Source organism: Gallus gallus, chromosome 11 (assembly GCF_016699485.2).
Source record: "Gallus gallus isolate bGalGal1 chromosome 11, bGalGal1.mat.broiler.GRCg7b, whole genome shotgun sequence".
Taxonomy (NCBI): Eukaryota; Metazoa; Chordata; class Aves; order Galliformes; family Phasianidae; genus Gallus; species Gallus gallus.
The window spans coordinates 1,764,210-1,787,099 of NC_052542.1; the positions used below are offsets into that span (position 1 = coordinate 1,764,210).

Here is a 22,890-nt window from a genome sequence, read left to right on the forward strand (position 1 = left end):
AATATGCTGCAGGTAAGTATGGAAAAACAGTCATGCATCTATAACCAATTCCTCTAAGTGAGAGGGCCCTACAAACAGAAGGGAGCTTGCTGATAGCAACCTACCTGACAGCACAGAATAGGAGACAAACTGTCCAATTCATCCACCAGCACCAGGTTTTTGAGAGGTCGTGGCTGAAAAAAGAATGTATCTCCTTCCTCAAGAGGCATGGCAGAAGAGAACTCTGGCTCCTCATCATCATCACCCAGGTGGGCGATCTGGTACAGATAACTTGAGACAGAAAGTGAAACAAACAACAAGTTCAGTGTTGAGTGCATGCAGTCCTCTCTAATACAGCTTAGCCAAATATTCAGCAGGATGGAGGAAAATCCTCCCCTTTATTACACCGTTATTAAAATTTAGCCCTAGGAGTTATTTTCTTCATGAAAAGAAAGTGTTATAAGGGAATCAGATGCTCATTAAATAAAATAAATAACTAAAATCAAGGTCTCATTTGTAGCTGTCATTGGCAAGGTATGGCAGTTTCAGTGCTTTCCGTTTACCCCTGAGCCTTTGAGACACTTTAGTGTTAGAGCCAAAGCACTAACTGACAGCTGAGGCCACAAGCAAGGCCAAGGACTAAAGCCAAAACTCCAGTTATCTATTTTATTGGCTTATTCTCACCTCATTATTCTTAACCCCACTCCCCATTCCATTTTACCACCCTAAATAGCACAACAATCAAATTGAACTTCAGAGGAAAAAAAGAAATCCAGAAAGATAGACCAGTTTACTTCTTGTTTTTAATAACGCTCAAATTAATATGTCTTCCTCAAAGCCTGCTTTATACAGTGGAATTCAGATTCACTCTGGTAAACTGGTTAGAACTCCCCCAGGTGGCTGACTCTGCAGATGCAGGCAGAAGAGTATTAATCTCCATTTCTGCGAACACACAGCTGTCAAGCCATATTCAAAGGCACATGAAGACTTTTTGGAATCTCTGGAGTATTCTACACCCCTGAATAGGAAAAGAGAAGGTCCTCAACAATACTTCTATTAAGAAAAGGACGGGACAGCTACTGAAAAAGCCCTACCAGCTCCCAAGTCTGCAGTTACATTTTGAGAGATGGGGTAGTACACATACAAGTTCAATGAAGATCAATCACATTAACCATCAGAACATGACTGATCCTACATAAAATGGAATGCCCAGTTCTGCAAAACGCCCAATTGCAAAAACACGTTTCGTTCACTGCACTACAGCATTTAATCTGGGATCAGCAAGAAGAAAATTCCCCTCTTCAGTCAATGCCATGTGAACAAAGAATTAATCTACCCATTAAAACTGAGATATTGTCTTTTTACATTCAGTGAAGTCAAGGATCGGTCTGCAGTCACAAACAGAAACAGTCCGTTTCAGGGGAAAACCATTGGTGTGAAATTGTTTACTTACTGGTTTCCAAATTCAGATGCCACAAAGAGAAATCCCGTCTTCAGCACACACATGGCAGCAGCTACGGGAACGGTGTCGAAGTACTTCAGTCGAATCTCAGTTACCTGAAAGCAGAGGAAGACATGAATGTACTAGCAAAGTACTAAAGCTGTACATGTGTGACTTTAAAAAAACAAACACCCAATTCAGTGTAGAAGAAATCTTTTCATTGCCTAATACTACGGTAAGCAACAGCAAGCTACTTCAGTTTAAGTTATGTATTTCAACTCACAGACCAGCTGGCTGTGCCAAGCTTGTTTCCAGAACTTGCAACAAGATTGACTACAGCACACAAACAAGAACTCTGTACACCCTGCACTGTCACTACGAGAAACAGCAGTTATAGCTGTGAGCATAACAGTATTACAAAAAACGTAGAATATATGCCATCACACAGCTAAACCCAAAATATTATGTATTTATCACTTCAGAGAAACAGGCAAAACTATGGACTAAGAATTCCTCTAAATGAATGTTTCTTGTCGTTCTTCAAACATAGCTTACCATGTCTTCGTCAGTCTCCAGGGTGATTTTGAAGATGTCTCCCTGCTCCGTCTGGGCCAGGAAGAAGAACATAGACTTGGTCTTGTGTGTAGCAGAGCAGACAAAAATCATACCTCTCTCTGGGTCATCCAAGTCATTCTATCAAGAAAGCAAGCAGAAACAATTGGTGAAAAAGACCTGTACAGATGTGGTTTCACTGACTGAAGTATTTCCATTTCACAGGTGCCTGAGAACTGACAGCACACAAAAAAGTTTTCAGTACAAAGCACATTCCCTCCATTATACCCAGCGCATTCTTATCCCAAAAGAAAATAAATTTCTAAGACACTTTGCCTAAGCTTTCCCCCTCCTATCTTTTTTACCCTTCTCCCAGACAACCCCCAAACGTCAAAACCAAACACAGCAGTAACACAACCAGATGTTTTTCAGCACCTGAGCTTCTGCAGGTGTTTAAAGCTCTGCCAGAGAACATAATGTTCTGCAGTAGCAAAGGAGGAGAACGAAACCTTACATGCAACAGAGCAGCTATCGAATTCACCGGTATACACAATGGCAACCATGACTCAACACCTCAAGTCATCCTACCTCACACTGACAGCACTGCCACAGGTGCCTGATCAGAGTCTTTGGAGTACCTTCAGTGTCATTTTCAGAGAAGAGACATGAAACAAACTCATCACATCAGGCCACACCTACTGTCATCTTCCCTCACAGATGACACGTGCAGCCATCAAGGCAGATGACAAGCTAACAGACTCTTAATCCTGTTTTCATCACTTTAAATCCTCTGTGATACTGGCAAATTCACTCAGCAGTAACAAAGAAAATCTTATAAAAAGGTAAAGGAGGAATCCCAAAATTCTCACCCGTCTCCTGGGAATTGGGCATCTGATATCCGGCTGGTCACCAAAGTTTTTGTAAGTGATATAGTTTTCTGAACAGATCAGCACCCCACTAGGTCCATCAGAACCACCAGGAACTGGAACACAACAAGGAAACATCACTACAAGCACAGTTCTTACCACAAATCTGAACTGCTATTTATGAAAGATTTATTTTGGTTCTTTGAAACAGCATAGCTCTTATTGCTCTGTATCACCTTGAATATATGAAAATTTCTGAGGGGAAAGATCAACGCTGAATACAGCTTTTCATGCGGGCATAAAAACAGCAGAATGAACTGAAGGACCAGGAAAAAGAAAAACAAAGGATTCATCTCCAAGTAAATTGCTTGTTTCATCCTTTATGTCTCATTCTCATCGAGAAAGCCACGTCGGGCCCAAAATACTACATCAGCAACTTGTCAGTGACTGGCATGTTTGCTTGCTGTCATAATACCAGATGTTTTTCTGACACATCTTTCATCTAAGAATGTTTATTAAAACGGTTCTGTTGGGAGCCCAGCACAACGGAACACTCTACTGAAGGGCAGCAGCAAGCAGATCCAGCCCGGTATTTGTTTATGACAGCTGCCAACAGACGATACAACAACAGAGTAAGCATACCTAGCTTCCAGCTTCTTTCCACTTGGAGAGGAAATATCTGCAATTCAGCACTTCCTCAAGCTGAAAGTGTTAGCTTTGCATCAAATCCTGGTAGATGGGTCTTTAGTACATGCTTATTTACTGGCTTTCTGCATGCACATTAGCTGCTCAAATTCCATTCAAAAGAGTAGAGCAGCACTCATGCATTACCTCAAATTACATTCTTTTGCATGTCACCACCTAATTTTGTTTAATATGTGGCTTTTGAACAACGAGAATCCAAAGTATACATAAGAGAAATACAGAGCCATCTTCAAACCTCAGCTTTATCTACATAGTTTTGCATATTTCCACAGATAAACCGTTACTCATGACTTGGCTCATCAATTAATTTATACTAATGGTTCAGACTACTAACCAAACAACTCCTAGCACCTAAAGCATATCGATACTGTGCCCTTCAGAAAAGGAACCGAACAGATCTACAGTAAGGTGACTTAGCAGCCAGGTGGGCAGTACCTGTTATGAGGAAGTTGCCATGCTCTTCCAAAGGCTCACTGTATTTCCTAACAACGTGGTTCAAACCCAAGTCCAGTTCATAAAACGTCAAGGTCTGTTGTGTGTTGGCTGCTGCTTCTCCTGTTGGATCATTGTCTGCTTCCTAAAGAGCAAAACATGAACACTTCATTCAAGCTACCAACGGCATCTGTGTATCCTGTGAAAACATTCTAAGACTTGAAATGGCACGAGTGAGAAGCAGCAATTTAAATACATTCAGAGATCATTCTTTCACTGACGTTTACAGCAGAACTGGGAGCTTCACATCTCCAGGAACGTCTACACAAAGCAAGGTCCTCATTAGCTCAAGCCTGTTACCACACAGTAACCATGTCTGCCATCAAACACAGCCTGCGGTTTTCCTTAGAACCTCTAGCCAGTAATCATACCTCCACCCTCTCTGAGACACAAAAGACTTCAGGGCACGTGTAAATTACAATATGAAGTCTTGCCCTCAAGTACAGTTTTAGCCTCTAGAACAACAGACCAGTCACTTTTCTGAAGGTGCTTAGTCAGACAGCTGACAGGTACACTGTCCAAAGGAAACAACTTGGTCAGAATTCAGGCAATATTTTTAATAGCAAAAGGTTTGCTCTTGATGTGCTACCCACTGACAGCACCAAAACAAGATGCCTTTCAAGAAAGGAGGAGCAAAATTAATGTATCAGAAAAGAGTTTTAAACAACATTAAAATGAAGCCCAAAAGACTTGGCTGAAGATGCTCAAAAAAGGTTCAGAATAAGAAAACACGCACACGTGCAGTTCAACAGCAACAAGTTAAGAATTACCAAAACAGAAGAGACCTTCCAATTCTGACTAAAGGTAAGACAAGAATGCAAGTAAGCTTGAGACATATAAAAGTTATCTCAGACAGTAAAGGCAGACAACATTCCCTGGCTCCACAGACAGGTGCAGCAGGACAGAAGAGAAGTAACAAAGCACTGAAGACAGCAAAGAGCCGCCAAAGTCTTCTCACCTCATAATCCATTTCCAGACAAGCAAACATTGGGTTTTCAAATCCCACGTCGACTCCCACCACGTGGTAGACCAAGGTATTGGCCTTGTGGGCTTCCAGCGGGGAGGAAATGGTGAGCCGAGCTGCAGCATCTCTGTTTAAGATATACACCAGCTTCTGCTTTTCAATAGCACCTGCAAGAAAAGGGCAGCAATACTTGGTGATGGGATCTGTCATACCAGCATCCCAATATAAAACTTCACAACAGAATGTCAGCGTTGTTTTGCTGCTGAAATCTGCTATTGGTACTTATCTCTGTGCCACCAATCACCTTCAAATAGCTCGTTTTAATATTTCAGACTACAAGCAACAAATCCAGCTCTAAAGCCTAGCTCTGACTCTTTGGGTTAGGTGTAACTAGCCCAATATTCAGCCCATAATAGCTACAGGCAGATCTACTCTACCCACACAAAACACAATGGACTGCACGGAAACAAGAACAAGTTAAAAAAAGCCAGCTTTGGCAAACTAAGGAGGTTCCTGCACTAGCGTTTACTCTCACTCCACAAGCTTGTCATCCCATTGGCTGTAAAAGCACAACTGTTAGCAATGCTGGTCAGCCAACCAAGTAACTAAGATGCTTCATGGTAATGCTTAACTACCAGAGTGTTCTTAGCTACAAAGCCTGATCAGAAATTCATCTAGTTGTCTCCACCATACACTTCAGAGAAGAGACATGAATTCACAGCATCATTTCAGGCTGGAGGAGCTGACCACACCACAGCAGGGATGGCTGCAGCCCTAACTTTTCTCCCAGACATCACACAGCAGGGTTCTGCCCGCTCACCACAAAGCTGGCTGGCTTCTTTCCATACCGCTTTGGCCCAACATTAGAATTTAATTTGTTCAATTCCATCAGCGTCAAGGAACTATTTCAAGTGTCTGCATTCTCCTTGACATATCTCACAGCCTACCAAGCTGCCTGAGAAGTACTTTAATCATACCCGGCAGAAACTCGCTCTGAAGCTATTAACTCCAAGACAGGAATAAAAACCAAGAAAAAGAAACAGCCTCTAGATTGACTTACTGATCATGACAGCACGGCCCTTCGGGTCTACGGCCAAGTACTGGCCTGGAACAATCCTGCGACATCCGCTCTTGCCAAAGGTTTCCTGATGAATCTTCTCAAACACGTTTTTGGAGGGCTGGTACTCCAGGATAACAATGCGCCCTGAGTCGCTGCCCACAACAATGTAGTCTTTGGTCCCTCCTGTCAGCCGGAAGGCCATGAGGGAGCGGATGACCCCAAACACTTCCACCGTCAGCAAGGTGTGAACCTTCCCTGTGTTGGGGTCGGGGCGGAGCAGCTCCAAGATCTTGCCCCGGGAAACAACAATTTCTTGTTGTTTGGTTCCTAAGGAATGAGCGAAAATGCAGCAGAACAAGCAGTTATAATAAACACCGTGAGAAAGATTACAGAACTTCAGGATAACAAAACATCCAAAAGATTTTTGATTATTGCTGTTAGAGAACTCAAAGCAACTGAGTCACCAAGCAAGGTGCCCTGCGTTTGAGCATCTTTCAATAGATTGTGAAAATAAAACACTAAATTACATCTGGGCATAATCAAGCCCAACTTCCTCTCTTTCCACACGACCCAGTAGCTCAAGTTGCACACTCTGGATCAAATGATAAAGCATCTCCAGAAGTAAAAAACTTAACTATATTGATGCAGATTAGCTTCAGCAACCAAACAGCACAGAAGCTCCTTTTTTTCTCTGCTGTCTGAAAGAGCCTAAGCCAAAAAACGTTACAGGATAGAAAAAGTTACCTGAGAAGTTGCCATGGATGGCATAGCTGATGCCCGTGGCACGCTGTAACGTGAGGTTGTACAGGAACATGTTGACAATGGATTCACTTCACTTCACTTTCTTGCAGCTCCACTGAATCTGCAACAGGTATTTGTACAGCCAAAATCGTTCACGTGATACAAAAGCAGAAGCGACGTTCTCTCATTTGTCTGCAGATCTAACTTCAATCTTCCTCGGCAGATGCAGAGCTCACAGCCACTGCTGCCGGCTCAGTGACAGGATGGTGGGGGGCTATTTTAAATCAAAAGAGGGGAAATGTAAGTTAGGTGTTGGGTGACAACTTTCACTGAGAGGGCGGTGAGGCCCTGGCATAGCTGCCCAGAGAAGTTGTGGATATCCCGTTCCTGGAAGTGCTCAAGGCCAGGCTGGATGGGCAGTCTGACCTCATGCCTGATTTAGTGGTTGGCAACCCTGTCTGCGGCAGACTGGAGACTCGATGATCTCCGCGACCCTTTCCAACCCAAACCCCTCTAAGGCTCTATGGCACACCTCCCCTAGGCGTCCCGTGCCGTCACCCCTCGGCTGCTCCCTGACCCCTGCAACACGGAGCGGACACCCGAGGCGATTCCCTCCCTCGGCAACAACACAGAACGATCCCAAACCGCACAGGAAGCTCCGTCCTTCAGGCCCCGGAGCTTTGGAACCTGCCCTCGGGTCCCGAACCGCTTTCCCCCACACCCGGCCCCAGAATCCGCCTCAGGCTCAGGCTCAGGCTCAGGCTCTGGCTCTGGCTCTGGGTCTGGCTCTGGCCTGGCCCGGCCCGGCCGCCCCTCACAGCTCGGGCCCCTCGGGGCCCACGGCCGCTCCCACCCCACAAATGGCGGCTTACTGCGCACTGTCTCAGCCGAGAGACCGCCGGCAGACAGGCGCAGCAAGGCGAGGGTATCCCTACCGTGCGGATGGCGGCGGATGCTGCTCCGGCCTAGGCGGGCGCCGCACCGGCCCGCTCCGCCATCAGCCCCGCGCCTGCGTGTTGCACTCCCGCGCTTCCTCGCAGGGGCCTTCCTCGAGGCCCGACACGCGCGCTGCGAGAGGAAGCGATTGTCTACGGCAGTGCCTGAATAACCAGGGACCAACTTCAGCGTTACCTCACGCCGAGAGCCTCCACAAAATTCTCCCGACAGGTCAAAGCGCAGAGAATCGAGATAGCGTGATCATCCTGCTCTTCCAGGCGGAACGGAGCGGGTGCAAGCTTTCAGGCACCGCGCGGGCAGCCCCGCTGGGCCTGAGGATGGTGGCGGTGGCCGCCTCTGCCGCGTCCCGAGATGGCGGCGGGCGGCGATGGCGGAGTGGTGGGCTGCGGGCTGTCCATGGAGCGCGTCCGCGCCCTCACCGAGCTGTCCGAGCTGGAGGCCGCCTACAGCCGGCTGTGCGAGGAGGAGGTGCGGGCCGAGCCGTGTGAAGCGCTGAGATGTCACCTCAGCCCTGCCGGCTGACAGCGTCCTGGAGCTGGGAGCGGGTCTGGGCCCGTGTGTGGGGAAGGCTGAGCCGCAGAGGGGGAGTTGGGTGATCTCAGCTTGAGGCTTCCAGGCCTATTTCTGGGAAGCGTCACTCAGCCATCGCAGCATGTTAACACGAGAGCGTAGGGCCGATGTCGGTGTTATGCAGCCCTGAGGGCAGCTGTGCCTCTGCCGTTGTGTTTCAGAGCGCCGTGCAGCAGGAGCTGGACGCCCTCCTGGAGCAGCAGGGCAGCATCGAGAGCAAAATGGTGGCCCTGCAGCGTATGGGGTGAGTGGTGCGTGCTGCTGTGCTGGGGGGACACGTGGCTGTTCTCAGGAAAACCCAACCCATATGGCTGGAACGGTGTCCCAATGTTCCCTGAGCTCTGGTAGCTTGCGGCTGTGCCCACTGCCTGGGAGAGCTGTTCCATGCCCGCCGTTCTCTGGGCTAAGGAGGTCACCAAAGGTCACCCTTACCTGACCCTCTCCTGACACAGCTCCATGCTGTTCCCTTGTGCCTTGTCACTGACACAGAGAGCAGAGCTCAGCACTGCCTCTCTTCTCCCTATGAGGAGCTGTAAGCTACCATAGGCCATGAGGGGCTGTGGGCCATGAGGGGCTGCAGCTGCCTTGAGGCCTCTCCTCTGCTCTGGGCTGAACAGACCCAGACCCCTCAGTGACTCCTCACACACCATGCCCTCCAGACCTTTCTCCATCTCATAGCCTTTCTTTGGATGCTTTTTAATAGCTTTATGTCCTCCTTACATCATGGTGCCCAAACTACACAGAGTGTTCGAGATGCGGCAGCACCAGCACAGAGCAGAGCCTCTGTCAGCACACTGTAGGAAATTATCGGACAGTTCCTTCCGTAATCACATATCTGTTTTTCTTGTGTTCACTCTGGGTGTATTTTTTTGTCCAGCCCCAACCTGCAGCTCATCGAGGGGGATGCCCAGCAGCTGGCAGGAATGATCACCTTCACATATAACCTGGCTGAGAATGTCAGCAGCAAAGTCCGGCAGCTGGATCTGGCCAAGGTACCTGCACCACTCTCTTATTTTAGTGCTACCTAGTTTTGTTAAGTTACAGGATCTTGCTGAGTTCCTGAGTATTGCAGGTTACAAGAGTAAGGTTAAGATTTCCCACACAGCAGCTGCTTTTTCAGCATATTCTTGCAGATTATGGTGAATAAATTGAGTTTAGTCTCTGTTAGCACTACGTTGTTAGCTCTTGCAGTGCTGAGGACAGAGGAGGTGGTTGTTGTCACCTGAGATTGGGCAGGAATCCAGGCTGTCTTACTCTTTCTGTAGAGATAAGTTCAGAAGCTTCAGATCCCAACACCCTACACAACCATGACTGTGCCTCTTGTCTTTGCCTGTTAAAGTGGAGTATGCTCTGTGAGCTCAATCTGAGCTTGAGTGGGCAAATGCTTTTCTTCTTTGAAATTCACTGGACCTACGACCCCTTTGGGGTTTCTGCTTATGTGACTGCTCGTTGTGTAGAGGAGCATCACTTTGGTCTGTTTCTTCAGTCTTTTTCCTCCAGGTGCTGTCTTCTGTCTTTTCCTAATTCTCTTTCCCTTGTCCAGCCTGCAGCAGCAAGCCTTACCAGTTGACTTTCTTGCAGAATCGACTCTATCAGGCCATTCAGAGAGCTGACGACATACTAGACCTAAAGTTCTGCATGGATGGAGTTCAAACAGCCCTGCGAAATGAAGATTATGAACAAGCAGCAGCTCATATCCATCGCTATCTGTCTCTGGACAAGTCAGTGATTGAGCTCAGTCGTCAAGGCAAGGAAGGTAAGGACTGTTCATGAGGAGAAGCTGATAAGGCACCTTTCAGTTAGATGACTAGAGGCTAAGTGATTCTTTATGACAGATAGTCCCAGCCCAATGGACAAAGCAGAACACTGAATGTTTGCCAAAAATCTTAGTATGTGATGCAGAAATGGACATTAAAGTCTTTGAAGTGTAGTCATGTTTGAATTATCATTAATTGAAGAAGTGTTCCTGGCACAAGGTTTTAATAGCTGGCTGGGTAAAGGACAAAATGTACAGGACAAAACAAGTGAGGGAGAAGACTGTCAGGGGAAATATTTGCAGTACTGCAGTGTGACACTAAATGAAACAATTGACACAAAGGAACGAATTGCCATAGTTAAATAAATTTCCAGTTTGATTCTCCATGTGAGACAGCAACCATTCCTGTTAGTTGGGTGTACTTCAGACTTATCTTTCTTTGCTGTGGCCCGCAAAGGGATGCTGGTGTACCTTCTGCCTTTTCACCTTTGAGCTGCACAGCCTTGGTCTCTCTGTCAGGAGAATAAGTAGTCCTTTGTGAGGTGCGAATAGTGTGATGTTACTTCTCCCTTCCTTCTCTTGCCTTTCAACAGGGGGCATAATTGATGCCAACCTGAACCTCCTGCAGGAATCAGAACAGCGCCTGAAGACAATTGTCACAGAGAAATTTGACACAGCTATGAAGCAGGGAGACCTGCCCCAGGTGGAACGGTTCTTCAAGATCTTTCCCCTGCTAGGCTTACATGAAGAGGGGCTGAGCAAGTTCTCAGAGTACCTCTGCAAGCAGGTAACACATTCTGTGAAACAGACAGTGCTGGGGGAAAGCAAAATCCAGTCTCTAGGGTCTTGTCTCTGGCGTGTAAATTTTTGAAATTAGTATTGGCCCTCAGTTCAGCTCTTTCCCTACTTTCTGCACCTTGGCATAGGCTTCTTGGTGTTTGAATACGTAGCCCACTAGCTGTCTTGTTTCTCCTTTCGTGTCTTGTTCTTTGTATTTGCTGAAAGCTCATAGAGCGGAGCCTGGAAAGGGAAGATCAGATTTCTGCCTCTCCTTGATCCTTGAGTTTTCCACCAGAGAGGAAAACAATCTGGGGGAACAGCAGCAACAGTAACTCTTGCAATGGGAATGCTAGCAGAAGCACTGCACTCAGTAGTGCACTGTGCACTATAATAGTGCGCTATGGGATGAGCAATATCTTTGAGTGCTGACTGGACCTGATATTGTGCAGGTGGCCAAGAAAGCAGAGGAGAACCTGCAGCTGGTGATGGGGACAGACATGAGTGACCGTCGAGCTGCTGTCATCTTTGCAGATACCTTGACCCTCCTCTTTGAAGGTAGTCTTCTCCCCCTTCTCTTTGCCAATGGATTAAAAATAGTTTATGATGAGATTGTTCATCGATTTAAATGTTTTTTAATTCTACTTCCAGGCCATAAAATGCCCTTTGAGCTATGGGAGCATCATGCTGGAGGGATGCAGACACAGATAGCAGACTTGTTTTCAAGCCAGAAGAGAGCATTAGAATAAGCAAGCTTTCCCCTGTACAGCTTGTGCAGGCATAGTGGAATTGCAGAGGATTTTTTTTTGCTTCCTCCAGGAATCAGACTCTTTCTGTTCTCAAAACAAATGGGTGTTCCCTAAAGGCTTTTTCAGGCACACAGCTCTCCAGACAAACAAGACAGATCCCTTAAAGTTGACCGTCTCTCAATGCCTCCAGGCCTGGCTCTTCAAGGAGGGCCATGGCAGCTTGAAGGGAGAGAGAGGAATATGAATGCTCTGTGGGGATGTTGCCAAAGACAGTAATTGAGATCCCCTGGTGATTAACCCGCCTTCTCTATTATATCTGCTCTAATTCCAGGCTGCAGCACTGCCAAGTCACTCTCAGCCTGGCACCCATGCTGCTACTGAAGGCCCTTATTGCTCCTGGGGCTTTCTTGGCAGTAGTGACAAAAGAGGGGGAGTGTTGCTATCTCTTGGAGCAGAGAGCTTGTGAGAAGAAAGCAGTCTTAGATACCTTCTTGGTGATGAGCTCTTTCTCCAGAGAGCTCATGCCTTCACTGATGTTTGCACTCTTGCTCCGCCTGACAAAAAAGAGCAGAGCTTTCTGTAGGCTCATTTTCCTAGCATTGTTCTTCTCCCATAACCTGGTGCTGAAAGCTGGGATTGTGCTTGGATGGTCCCTCCAGGATTAGCCTGCATGGCTTCCTTCTGTGAAAGCTTCATTCTTTTGTTTCCTGCATCTTTGCATCTTGCTGGGTTGGAAAGTAGCTGACCCATGGCAAAAGCTCTTTAGGAGTAGAGATGGCTTCCACCCCCAGGAAACTTACACCATAGCCCTGCAATAAACAAATGAGAAACCAGAAGGCGTTGCAGGCAGAGAGAAGGTGCTGTGGTTCAAGGGGTGGTGATGACAGGCCTCCAGTAAGCCACTGGAGAGTGGCTGAACAGTCTGGCCTGTTTATCTGGAGAGTGAATGGTCTCCTGTCTGAGGACCTGAATAGCTCTGCTTTGGTTCTGGGCTGGGTGAGAGCTCCTTGTGACTCTCTTGCTCCTGAGAGAACAAAGTCCATCTTGTTGCTTCCTCTCTGCCTGCAGGGATTGCTCGTGTTGTGGAGACCCACCAGCCCATTGTGGAAACTTACTATGGGCCAGGGAGGCTGTACACCCTCATCAAGCACCTGCAAGGAGAGTGTGATCAGCAGGTGGAGAAGGTGGTGGAGAAGTTTGTCAAAGAGAGGGACTATCACAGACAGGTAAGGGGGGTGCGATTCTGCCTGGCAGAGCCAGACACAGCTTCCATCCAGCTCTGCAGGGGTACAAGCATCACAGAGGAGGCAAAGTTTGACCTTGTGTGTTGAGAGAAACACTGCTTTACTCCATACTTGCACTGATGGCTGAAGTCGTCCAGCTTGCAGCTGTCCTTTCTGTTGTAGAGGATTCATTGTGAGCATGATAAATGGACCCTGAACACAAAGATTTTTTTCTGTTCAGGTCTATGAGGTTCTTTCAGCATGCCCTCTCCATTGTCCTGTTCCTGCTCCTGTGCGTTTGATAGAGGTTACACACTGTGGTGCCTCTATTGGAGTTCCCATCCCATAGCTCTTCCTGGCAAGCTGAGCTCTGTCTCAGAGGAAGAGGTGAATTGATGCATTTCCCAGAGTGCTTCCTGCAGAGCAGTCATGCTGCCCTCCTTGGGCAAGCAACTCCTTAGGCCATAGCATGAGAAGGAAGCAGAAATGTGGAATGACTCTCCCATTTTTCTGATTGTAGTTCCAGCAAGTTCAGAACAGCATGATGAGAAGTTCTTCTGCAGAGAAGATTGAACCAAGGTACAAACAAAACCTTTTTACCCTCTGATTTTCCAGTCCTGGTCTGTCATTAACACTACTTAGCATTTAAGCAGCTTTTCCAGACCCTCTTCCAAAGGCTTTGCACCTACTAAAGGGTAGCATGCAATTGTTAGGTGCCCTTCACTGCCCTTCTTAAAAGACAGCTTCTGTGGTGTTGCTTTAAAATAAAGAGAAAGCAAAGTAATTCTTGGCCTTGCATGTTGCTGGAGGGCTGGGAGTACCACTGCTCATGAAGGACAGAGGCTTTATTTGGCTCTTCTCACTGCTTTTTAATGGTGAGAGAGCAGTCCTTGGAGCCCATGAAATGGAGCATTTCCCTGGGTGGATAATTTGTGTCAGATTCCAGAATAATCTTTGGATCCTATTAATTCTGTACTGCTGCTGCAGTGTCTACAATGCTAGGGTCTTGTTAGTAAACTGAAGTGCTCTCAATCTCTGCCCTTTTCTGTCTTGACTGTTTGCGTAGCCCTTAAATAAGGCCACCTGAAAGTGCATACTGCTTTGAGCAGTATGTGCAAAGTGCTTTTGTGCATGTTAATAAAAAAGTTGCTGATGTGACAGTGTTTTTTTCACAGCTCTCTCAGATCTGAACACTGCATTCTGCATTGTCACGTGCTTCTTTGATTTCATGTTTCCTGGCTGTTTTCAGTCTATTCAGCCTGAACAGATCCTTCAGCATTTTCAGAAGAACACGTGAATCTGGAGATGAGAGGGACCAGGCATTTCTAACAGTAGGGCTCACAGAATGATAGAAAAACCGAGGCAGGAAGGGACTGATGAAAGTCTCAGGTCTGACCTCCTACTCAAAACAGGGCTGATTTTGAAGTTGTATCAGGTTGCTTCTTGCCCTGACAACTCACTACCTCAGCTGAATTAAATGGAGACAGGTTATGCTGTAGTGATTTTAATGTGGTTGCTCTCACATCCGTGAGGGAAACAAAGAATGTTCTCTAATGATTTTCTCAGGACATTTTGATTGTCACGTGAGATGGCAGCATGCAGTCTGCTATAAAGTAGTCAGCAGATGTGAACCTAGTGCCTAGACGAGGCTGGGCACAGAGCAGGGAAATGCTGCTGCTGCTGCTGCTAGGGCAGACTCAGCCTGGGAACCTGCTGTAAGGACAGCTGCTGTTGGCCTGCTTTGCTGCAGGGTGACTGACAAGATGAGCTGCTGAGCCATTCCATCTTGGCAGCGCTTGTCTGCTTCTCAGCATAACCTGTCTCCATTTAATTCAGCTGAGGTAGTGAGTTGTCAGGGAAAGAAGCAGCCCTCCACGCAAACAAACTCCTCAAATGCATTTCAAAACAGGGTTGGTATTATTTGCACGTAGCAGTTATTCTGCTGAGCTCTGCCACTCGATAGCACAAATGGAAATTGGCAGTATTGATCTTGTAGTAAAACAGCAGAGAACTTGCTGCTTAACTGAGCTAAATGAGTGCCCCTCCTTTTGTAGACCTGCTGCCTTGACTCTTGGTATGTCCCTCACAGGGAACTTGACCCAATTTTAACAGAGGTCACCCTGATGAATGCCCGGAGTGAGCTCTACTTGAGGTTCATCAAGAGACGAATAGTAGCTGATTTTGAGGTGGGAGACTCAATGGCCTCCGAGGAAGTAAAGCAAGGTAATACCTTGAATACCAATATTTGCAGGTTCTCTGTTCCTCACAGCTGTCCAGAGTGGAGTTAGTGTCAGAGTGCTGACACCAGCTCTGCAAAGGTACTTTGAGAGCACTCTGTAGAAGATAAACCAACTTTAGGAATGTCTGCAGAGCATAATAAATGAGGTTTCCAAAGAAAGGGAGCCTGTTGGTCACTGAAGGCACAAAGCGTATGGTGGAGTCCACAGAGAGAACAGGTCTTGGGTTTTGGTATGCATGGAGCTCTGAAAGTCTCACATGTCACCTGCAAAAGTCAGCTCAGCTCTTTTGGCTCCACAGTTGAGGCCTGTGGTTTATTCCAGGTTGGGCTTTGCAGGTGAATGCCTACTATACAGGCAGCAAGGGGATTAGGTGGAACTGCTTTCTGCCTCTTGGCTGATGGTTCTCTTTTGTGTTCTGTAGAGCACCAAAAATACCTGGACAAACTCCTCAACAACTGTCTGCTGAGCTGCACCATGCAAGAACTCATTGGCTACTACATCACCATGGAGCAATATTTCATGAGGGAGACTGTCAACAAGGTAGAGCTCAGAGTGCTGCTTGCCATAGCCGTATCACTGGCTGAGACTTATGTGCATGGTGAACACTCCTAGAGAAGGAGATTGGTACACAGCAGGACTGCAGTGGTTAGGAAGGTCTCTTGTTTCCCTTGGCCTTGAAAAGCTCCAAACATACTCCTTTGTATGGGAAGCGTCTGGTTCTGTGCTTTGGCAGGGCTGGCAGCTAGTCCCACCTTCTGGGTGCTCTCTCCTTGGCCAAATGTAGCTGCTGACTCTGGTCACATCCCTCCATTAGTCTTGCACTGCCCTCCTTGCTCCCTCTGCTTACACAGCTGTAGTGGCTGCAGAGCCAAAGCTGTATCAGGAGGATACGAAGCAACTGCTCCAAACATATCTTGTGAGATAGATTTGTGTTGAAGGTCATGCTGGCAATGCAAAGTACATTGTTTCTATCTCCCACTTCTGTGAGCCTGCAGACCCATATTTCCCATTGCTGATGCTTAATTATTGGCTTTGAAGAACAACTTCTGTTCCACAGAGGAAGTTTTCAGACGAGGTGTGGAGGTGAGGGGCTTGGGAGATCAGATCTTCCAAGTCTATGGACTAGTGAAACCTAGGATGAGTGATGCCAACCCACACATAGCTCAGTTCAGCTCAGGGTGAAAAGAGAAGGCTGGCAGCATTCCACAGTTTAGTCTCACAGCACTGCTCTGGGAGGACACAACTTTGCTCAGGGCACTGAGACAGATTTCTTTGCAGGCTGTTGCCATGGACAGCTACGAGAAGGGCCAGCTCACCTCCAGCATGGTGGATGACGTGTTTTATATAGTGAAGAAGTGCATTGGGCGTGCTTTATCCAGTTCCAACATAGACTGTCTCTGTGCCATGATCAACCACTCCACCACCGAACTGGAGTCTGACTTCAGGTAATGAAAATACACCAGATTCATCATACGTTACTTTCTCTTCGTGTTCTGCAAACAGTGTTTGCTGACAGATGGTCTTCCTTGTGTCTAACCTTTGATCCTTTGCTTTGTCATCTCTGTGGAGATGTAGTAGGAGGCAGCATCAGGCATACTTTTCTCACAATGGCAGCTGCAGGATAGTCGTAAAAGAGGAACAGAAATCTCATGGCCCAAAATCCCTGTGAGATTGTGTGGTAGTACTGGAATGCACAGCTGTTCTCTGGGTTGCCCACGAGCCTGCTTAGTTCTGTTGTGACTTGAACAACTGTCCTGTGAACTTCAGGGTGATGCTGCAGAAATTGACCTACTGCTGTTTCTCTTCCCAGTGTGAAAGTGGAGTACTGTGGCTGAAGACAGGAGACAACTGCAGGCAGGATTTTGGGGAAAGCTCAAAAACTTTTTTTTTCTTTTTTTCTTTTTTCTTTTTTTTTTTTTTAATTTCAGCCTCACATCTTATGTTCTGGCAGGAGACACCTGCAGCCCTGTTTTGTCCCCATGAAATTCTACTTTTTCAGGCCACAGCTCAGCCAAAGTGCTGTCCCTTGGCACAGCACACAGCTCTGTTGTTTTCTTGCAGTATTTGCTGGTATGTTCTGCTTGCCCCATAGGGAGGTTCTGTGCAACAAGCTGAAGCAGGGCTTTCCAGCAACAACCTTCCAGGACTTCCAGAGAGGTGTGACCAGTGCCGTGAACATCATGCACAGCAGCCTGCAGCAGGGCAAGTTTGATACAAAGGGCATCGAAAGCACTGACGAGGCCAAGCAGTCCTTTCTGGTGAGTTTGGTGGCTGTCCTGGTATCAGAGTTGGGGTAAGGGTGAAGACAGTGGGGAACTCTCAGGAACAGGAGTGGTGCAACGATCTGGAGATAGCTCTGCCTGGATCTGCTTTCTCCTTTCAGCTAGCCCTACAGAGACAGCAGGAGAGACTGAATGCTTTCATTTCATTAAACTCTTGGTTTACAGGTTTCTTGATGCAAAGTGCTTGAAATGTCAGTTTTCCCACCAGAACTCCTCCTTCACCTGTCAGCTTGCTTCATTTCCTTGTCTGCACAAACGGATAGTTCTGACAGTTTGGCTTCAGCAGGTAGAGAACAGTCTGTTCAGTGAGGAACAGACATTCATCTGGCAGAATGGGTGCTGATTTCTCCTGCCTACATACAAATGCTTCCCCTGTTTGCCTGGATGTACTGCGTATAAACCATCACCTTCAGCTGCTCATGGATGGTTGTTCTTTGTGACAGTCGCAGAAAGGAGTAAAGAAGCTGTGGGTACATGCATTCTTCCATCACATTTGAGGCTTTGCTGCAGTATCGTGGACAGATTGAGGAGAAAGAGAAGTGGACTAAAGTGACTCAAACTTTCTACCAGCAGTGAGAAATTCCAATGAATTCCACTTGTTTTTTTTTTTTTTTTCCAGGTAACCTTAAACAACGTGGAAGTCTGCAGTGAAAACATCATGACCCTGAAGAAGACTTTAGAGGTATGCTGTACATTGTTTACTGTTTTTTTTTCCATTATCAAACATGTAATATCCTCCCCTGTGGGGTGGAATAAGTCATCTGGACTTTGCTTTGCCCAAATTTCTGACATCTGCCCTCCAGCCTTAGGAAAACAATTTAGAGCTGTCAGAGCTCAGTAGCATCAGTGGTGTACCTTGGTCTAACTGTAAATACCAATTCCTTCAGGTTAACCAGTAAAATAAAACCATTTGTGGTTCCCTGGTGCTGGATGATGTTGCCTCTGGCTTCCTTTCTTGCTGTTCTCTCCCCTGTTAGAGTCAGCAGCTTCAGCATGGGCAAGTTTGGCGGCTGTCCTTGCCTGCAAGCATGCTGGTGGGCAGCCTGAGCTTGACAGTGCACAGGGATGGAGACAGCTCGGGTTATTAATTTGCAACATGCTTCTGGATCTCTTCCCTGCAGAGCGACTGCGCCAAACTGCTTAGCCAGGGCTTTGGAGGTGAACAAGCACAAGCCAAGATTGATAGCTGCCTCTCTGACATGGCTGATGTCTCAAACAAGTTCCGTGACCTCCTGCAGGTGAGCATCATGCTGTGTTACTGCTGGCCCCCAGCACTGGGGGAATCATTTCAACCCAAGGCCTGGGCCTTGTCAGGCTCTGGGGGTGCTGGATAAGGAGTATGGAAGGAACCAAACAATCAGTTTTGAAGCATTCAAACAGATCCAGCCCATTTGCACAGCTGCGCCAGCTGGGAGCTGTATAAAAAAACACTGGAAGCAGCTGCAGAGCCAGAAGGAATGTCACTCCTTTTGTCTTCACTCAGCATGAAGTAGTTGGTAGTTGGTCCAGAATTTTCAGGAGAAGGAATATTAATAGCTTTCCCTCCACTCCATTCTTCCCTTGTGGCCCAGCATGTCATCACATTAGCCGGAGCCTCACCAAGTAGTGCTGAAGGAGTTTTGGTCGAGAAGCAGCTGCTCATCTCCCAGGTTTCTCCTCCTTTCCATCCCCCAGCATGGGCAGAAGGCTCTCTGGCTAGAGCCACTGTCTTCTGAGTCATGCTAGGGCCTACTGCCCCAGAGTTTCACAGTGGCCTCTGACAGGGAAGGGAGCAGAAAAGCCTGACGCTCCCAATAAAGAGGCCAAGCAAAAGAGAATATTTTTAACCAGATTTGCCACTGACTTTGAACTTCACAGCAGACCATTTCTTGTTTGGCTTTGTAGTTCACTGTAGGCCTTCAAATCAGTATTGCAAGTGAATTTTCATGAGGCTTGTGGTCAGCACTGAAACCAAACAGCTGATGAATAAGGAGTAAAACTCTCCAGTTTAGTGGTAGTGCAGTATTAAAACTGGATGCAGAACAACCAAGAGGCTGAGCGGCAAGTTCCTGCGCTGAGTCACACGCATTGAATTTGCCTTGGAAAAGGGCACTTGCCAGCAGGGCCTGCTCATAAATGTCAGTTTTAGTTAAAAACCTTAATCAAATGCCAGGTAGGATTGGTACCCAAATAGTTTCATGCTGGGTGAGCTTTCTTGACATCTTGCTGAGCCCAATGGGGGTGTCTGGCAGGAGGGGGCTTTCAGAGTACTCTAGCATCAGAGTGGACAGTACAGCCTTTGCTGACAGCCTGCTGCTGGGGGGAGATGGCATATGCTGGGGCTATGATTAATTCAAGGAACTAGCTGTGGTTACAGCTTTTTATCCTCCTTTTAGCTTCTCCTACTGAGCTAAGCTGCGCTATAGGTGGGAGGCAGCAGTTGAGTCTGACTGCAGTGTCCTCCAGGGTGGAACTGCGTGGAAAGCTGATGTTTGCCTCCTCCCCTGTCCTGGTGGGATGGGAACTGAACGCCTCTCCCCTGCCAGGACACTTCTCTAGTAGTGTGGGCAGGGTTGAGGCAACATAAGCCGTTCAGACCAGGCTGCGTGTCAGCACAGTGCCAGCTTCTGGGCCAGTGTCCTTCCCCTTCTTGTCACTGCAGTGTCCTTGGAGCCATTTGGCACCAGAAGGGCCTGGGTCCAGCTCTAGGACTTCTTGGTTTAGTTTTGCTGTGGAAGGCTACGAGTCAATTTCTCCACCTCACAGGAGGATGAAAGCAGCAACAAGGCAGCTGTGCTGTAGAGGTTACGTATTGTTGGACTTAACTGTGCTCAGCTGCCCTCTTGTCCTCTTCTTATCCCCCTCAGGAAGGTGTCAATGACCTGAACAACACAGCCATCAAACCCCAGGTAAAGCCATGGATCAACCTATTCCTCTCCATCTCCCACAGCATAGAGGAGGTAAGGCTCATTACTTTCTGCTTCTAGCTGCACTTCTATGCTCTCATTCCTCTCAGTTCTCTGCTGTTTTCTCAGCACAGAGAAACACTGAAATAGCCAAAAGATGATCAGCATCCTGGAAAATGGTATTTGGCTTGAGAGGAGCTTGAGAAAATGAAAGGGGTATAGTGCTGCTCTGGAAGGGACTGACCTCCCTTCCTCTGCATCTTCACAGCAGGCCATGTAAACTACCTTTTTTCCTGTTTCAATGTCAGGAAGAATTCAGTGACTATGAAGCTAATGATCCCTGGGTGCAGCAGTTCATTGTTCACCTGGAACAGCAGATGACAGAGTTCAAGGTGAGAGAAAGAGAAGGGATATGGCAGCCTGCCAGGCTTTAGCCAGATGTCAGTGAGGCACCTTCCAACCCTTGCCCTGCTCAATGGAACAGAGGACAGACATCCTCAGATTGCTTGCAGGGCTCTTAGAGACTCCCGTCTTCTGTGGCATTCAGAGGCTGTTTGTAGGCCCTGGGTCACTTTTGCTGGTGATGTCCACTTACTGAGAGTGCAAATAACAATGGTTTTTATGTGAAAGCTGTCCTAGGCAGAGGTTACATGGACTGCTCCTGAATTGTTCCTGATGAGAGTAACACAGCTTTCTGCTTCTAGGCTGGACTGTCACCAGCGATTTATGATAACCTTACTGGCCTCATGACCAGCCTCATAGCCACGGAACTGGAGAAAGTGCTTCTCAAATCCAGCTTTAACAGGGTGAGTGAAACACTGCTCTCTTCCTTATAGCGTGGTCAGCCATGGCTGCTCCATAAAATCCTTGTTATGCTCTAAGGAATGAGGCAGGGCAGAGGCAGATGTTACCTTCAAGAAAGCTCTGCTGCTGGCAGTGGCCAGCTCAGGGAGACCTTGCATTCATGCACGTAGGAGGAAAGCATATTGGGAAGTTAACAGCGCTTCCTTGGTCCCCACAGCTTGGCGGTCTACAGTTTGACAAGGAGCTGAGGTCTCTCATAGCCTACCTCACCACAGTCACCACCTGGACTATCCGTGACAAGTTTGCACGTCTTTCCCAAATAGCCACCATCCTCAATCTGGAAAGGGTAAGCTGCACGTGCTTTTAGAGTTACCGGGCTCATCCAGATGTTGTCAGAGATGCAGAATGGAGAGAAACTGGAAAACCTGCCTGTAATGCTATGATGTGATGGAAAACACAGCAGTAATAATGGGGTAGTAGAGTCCCAAGCTGCAGTAGTGATGATAAGCCCAAGCACAATGGTGCAGTGGATGTAGAAACAAAAGAAAAAAGCTGCTTACCTTTAGAAGGCCTCAGGTAGGCAAGGATCTCCAGTGAGATACCATTGCCTCCACTGCCAACCCTTAAATGAGGTCTGGGAAGGGGTGGATCCTGGCTGCATCCCTTCCAGCCACACAGGTGTCTTGCTTGCACCTGAGCTTCTCTGGGTTGGCCCTGCCTTTCACCAGGTGGTCCATCACTGCTTCAGGCATTCACTCAGCATTTCTGCTACACTGCCCCGTACCTGCTGGGTGTTTCTCTGCACGTGTTGGTAGTAGGAGATTCTGTCTGTCCTTGGCACATCTATGACTGCAGCCAGAATTTGAGCTCACCCTGAGGGCAGCTGGTGCTGTTTCCTGCAGCTCTCCTCTTTCTGCAGGTGACAGAGATCCTGGATTACTGGGGCCCCAACTCCGGCCCGCTCACCTGGCGCCTCACTCCGGCAGAGGTCCGGCGGGTGTTGGCTCTCCGAAAGGATTTCCGTGATGAGGACATCAAGAGGCTGCGCCTGTAGTTCTGTGCTGGCTTCCACACATGTGCACCCTGAAGGAGGTAACAGCAGGAGCACTGCAGTCCTGGTGCTGGCCTAAATCCCCCCTGGGGCTATAGCTGGCTGTTGGATCGTGTGGATGATGGTTGCCCTTCTCCTCAGAGCAAGGGACCTTCCAGGGCAGGGGAAGAAGAGCCTCTGTCCTTCTACGGGACCAGAAATAAAGCAGCAGAGGACTCTGACATTGAGAGCAGCGTGACACATGCTAGGTCAATGGACAGGGTTGTGCTAGTGCATTACTCCTTTCATTCTGTTCCCCTGTGCGAGGCCACAGAAGATCCAGGAAATTCGGGGCTGTTGTGGAATGTTTTTGTTATGGATCTGCACAGATCACTGTGTGTGTCCCCGTGTTGGTGCTTGCCCTGCTTTTTGCAGGGAGGCTGCAGCCACGTTGCTTCTGTGCCGCTCGTTTGTGGGTCAGCTCTCTCCCTTGTGATGGGGACTGTGCAGTAGCAGAGGCAGCCTGCTGCGAGGCAGGGATGTTGGTGGGGGCAGGGTGCTTGGAAAATCACCAGCAGGCCTCTCGAGGAAGGAGGGTCGTGGCCCTGCTGGCTCTGTACAGATACACTATAAATAAACTGCGCCTGGCTGAGCAGCGACCTTGGGCTGTGTGTGCGTGCCTGGAAGGAGCTGGAGCAATGGGAGATGAGCTGTTCACCATGTCATCATCTCTTCTGTGCCACAGCAGCAAGATGCTCTTGCTGGCAGCAGCACAGTACAAACACCCATGTGCCAGCACCTGGTGCCAAACGATGCT

At 47.8% G+C, this 22,890-nt stretch overlaps 2 protein-coding genes and 1 non-coding gene across 6 annotated transcripts in view; 1 reads left to right on the top strand and 2 right to left on the bottom strand.

Annotated features, from left to right (window-relative positions):
- The window catches only part of SF3B3 (splicing factor 3b subunit 3), a 28,391-nt gene extending 20,555 nt beyond the window's left edge, over window positions 1–7,836 (bottom strand). Inside the window, exons 1-9 of one of the 3 annotated variants that reach the window (XM_004944119.5) lie at window positions 7,736–7,836; window positions 6,804–6,921; window positions 6,060–6,386; window positions 4,994–5,166; window positions 3,979–4,120; window positions 2,842–2,954; window positions 1,976–2,113; window positions 1,433–1,536; window positions 105–270 (exon numbers count right to left, since the gene is read on the bottom strand). In XM_004944119.5, coding sequence (XP_004944176.1) covers window positions 105–270; window positions 1,433–1,536; window positions 1,976–2,113; window positions 2,842–2,954; window positions 3,979–4,120; window positions 4,994–5,166; window positions 6,060–6,386; window positions 6,804–6,873 — 1,233 coding nt within the window. In that variant the 5' untranslated portion in view covers window positions 6,874–6,921; window positions 7,736–7,836. Of the gene's footprint in view, window positions 1–104; window positions 271–1,432; window positions 1,537–1,975; window positions 2,114–2,841; window positions 2,955–3,978; window positions 4,121–4,993; window positions 5,167–6,059; window positions 6,387–6,803; window positions 7,075–7,672 lie in introns of all 3 variants that reach the window. The other 2 variants (XM_001232347.6, XM_015279214.4) reach the window with 2 other exon arrangements.
- Window positions 5,654–5,735, bottom strand: LOC112533306. The gene has a single exon (XR_003077318.1). It is a non-coding gene; the product is annotated as a small nucleolar RNA SNORD111 (small nucleolar RNA).
- A 234-nt stretch (window positions 7,837–8,070) lies between the features above and the next one.
- COG4 (component of oligomeric golgi complex 4) lies at window positions 8,071–22,732 on the top strand. 2 transcript variants are annotated; one of them, XM_015279137.4, is made up of 20 exons: window positions 8,099–8,225; window positions 8,489–8,571; window positions 9,205–9,319; window positions 9,909–10,083; window positions 10,677–10,870; window positions 11,313–11,418; window positions 12,678–12,835; window positions 13,353–13,411; window positions 14,922–15,055; window positions 15,494–15,612; window positions 16,351–16,517; window positions 17,165–17,330; window positions 17,974–18,036; window positions 18,476–18,592; window positions 20,201–20,293; window positions 20,548–20,631; window positions 20,944–21,045; window positions 21,261–21,389; window positions 21,963–22,135; window positions 22,236–22,732. In XM_015279137.4, the coding sequence occupies exons 1-19, from the start codon at window positions 8,109–8,111 to the stop codon at window positions 22,095–22,097; spliced, it is 2,316 nt and encodes a 771-aa protein (XP_015134623.2). In that variant the 5' UTR covers window positions 8,099–8,108; the 3' UTR covers window positions 22,098–22,135; window positions 22,236–22,732. The 2 variants fall into 2 exon arrangements, with proteins under 2 accessions (NP_001012793.2, XP_015134623.2); NM_001012775.2 differs by having other exon boundaries at window positions 8,071–8,225; window positions 21,963–22,732.
- Window positions 22,733–22,890: the final 158 nt, after the last annotated feature.

What these genes read in the sequence shown, in the direction of transcription:
- COG4 (NM_001012775.2), top strand. Translation starts at nt 8,109, where the DNA reads ATGGCGGCGGGCGGCGATGGCGGAGTGGTGGGCTGCGGGCTGTCCATG. An exon ending in CAGTCGTCAAGGCAAGGAAG is followed by an intron (nt 10,084 to 10,676) that starts GTAAGGACTGTT and finishes GCCTTTCAACAG; the next exon opens with GGGGCATAATTGATGCCAAC. An exon ending in CTTGACCCTCCTCTTTGAAG is followed by an intron (nt 11,419 to 12,677) that starts GTAGTCTTCTCC and finishes CTCTGCCTGCAG; the next exon opens with GGATTGCTCGTGTTGTGGAG.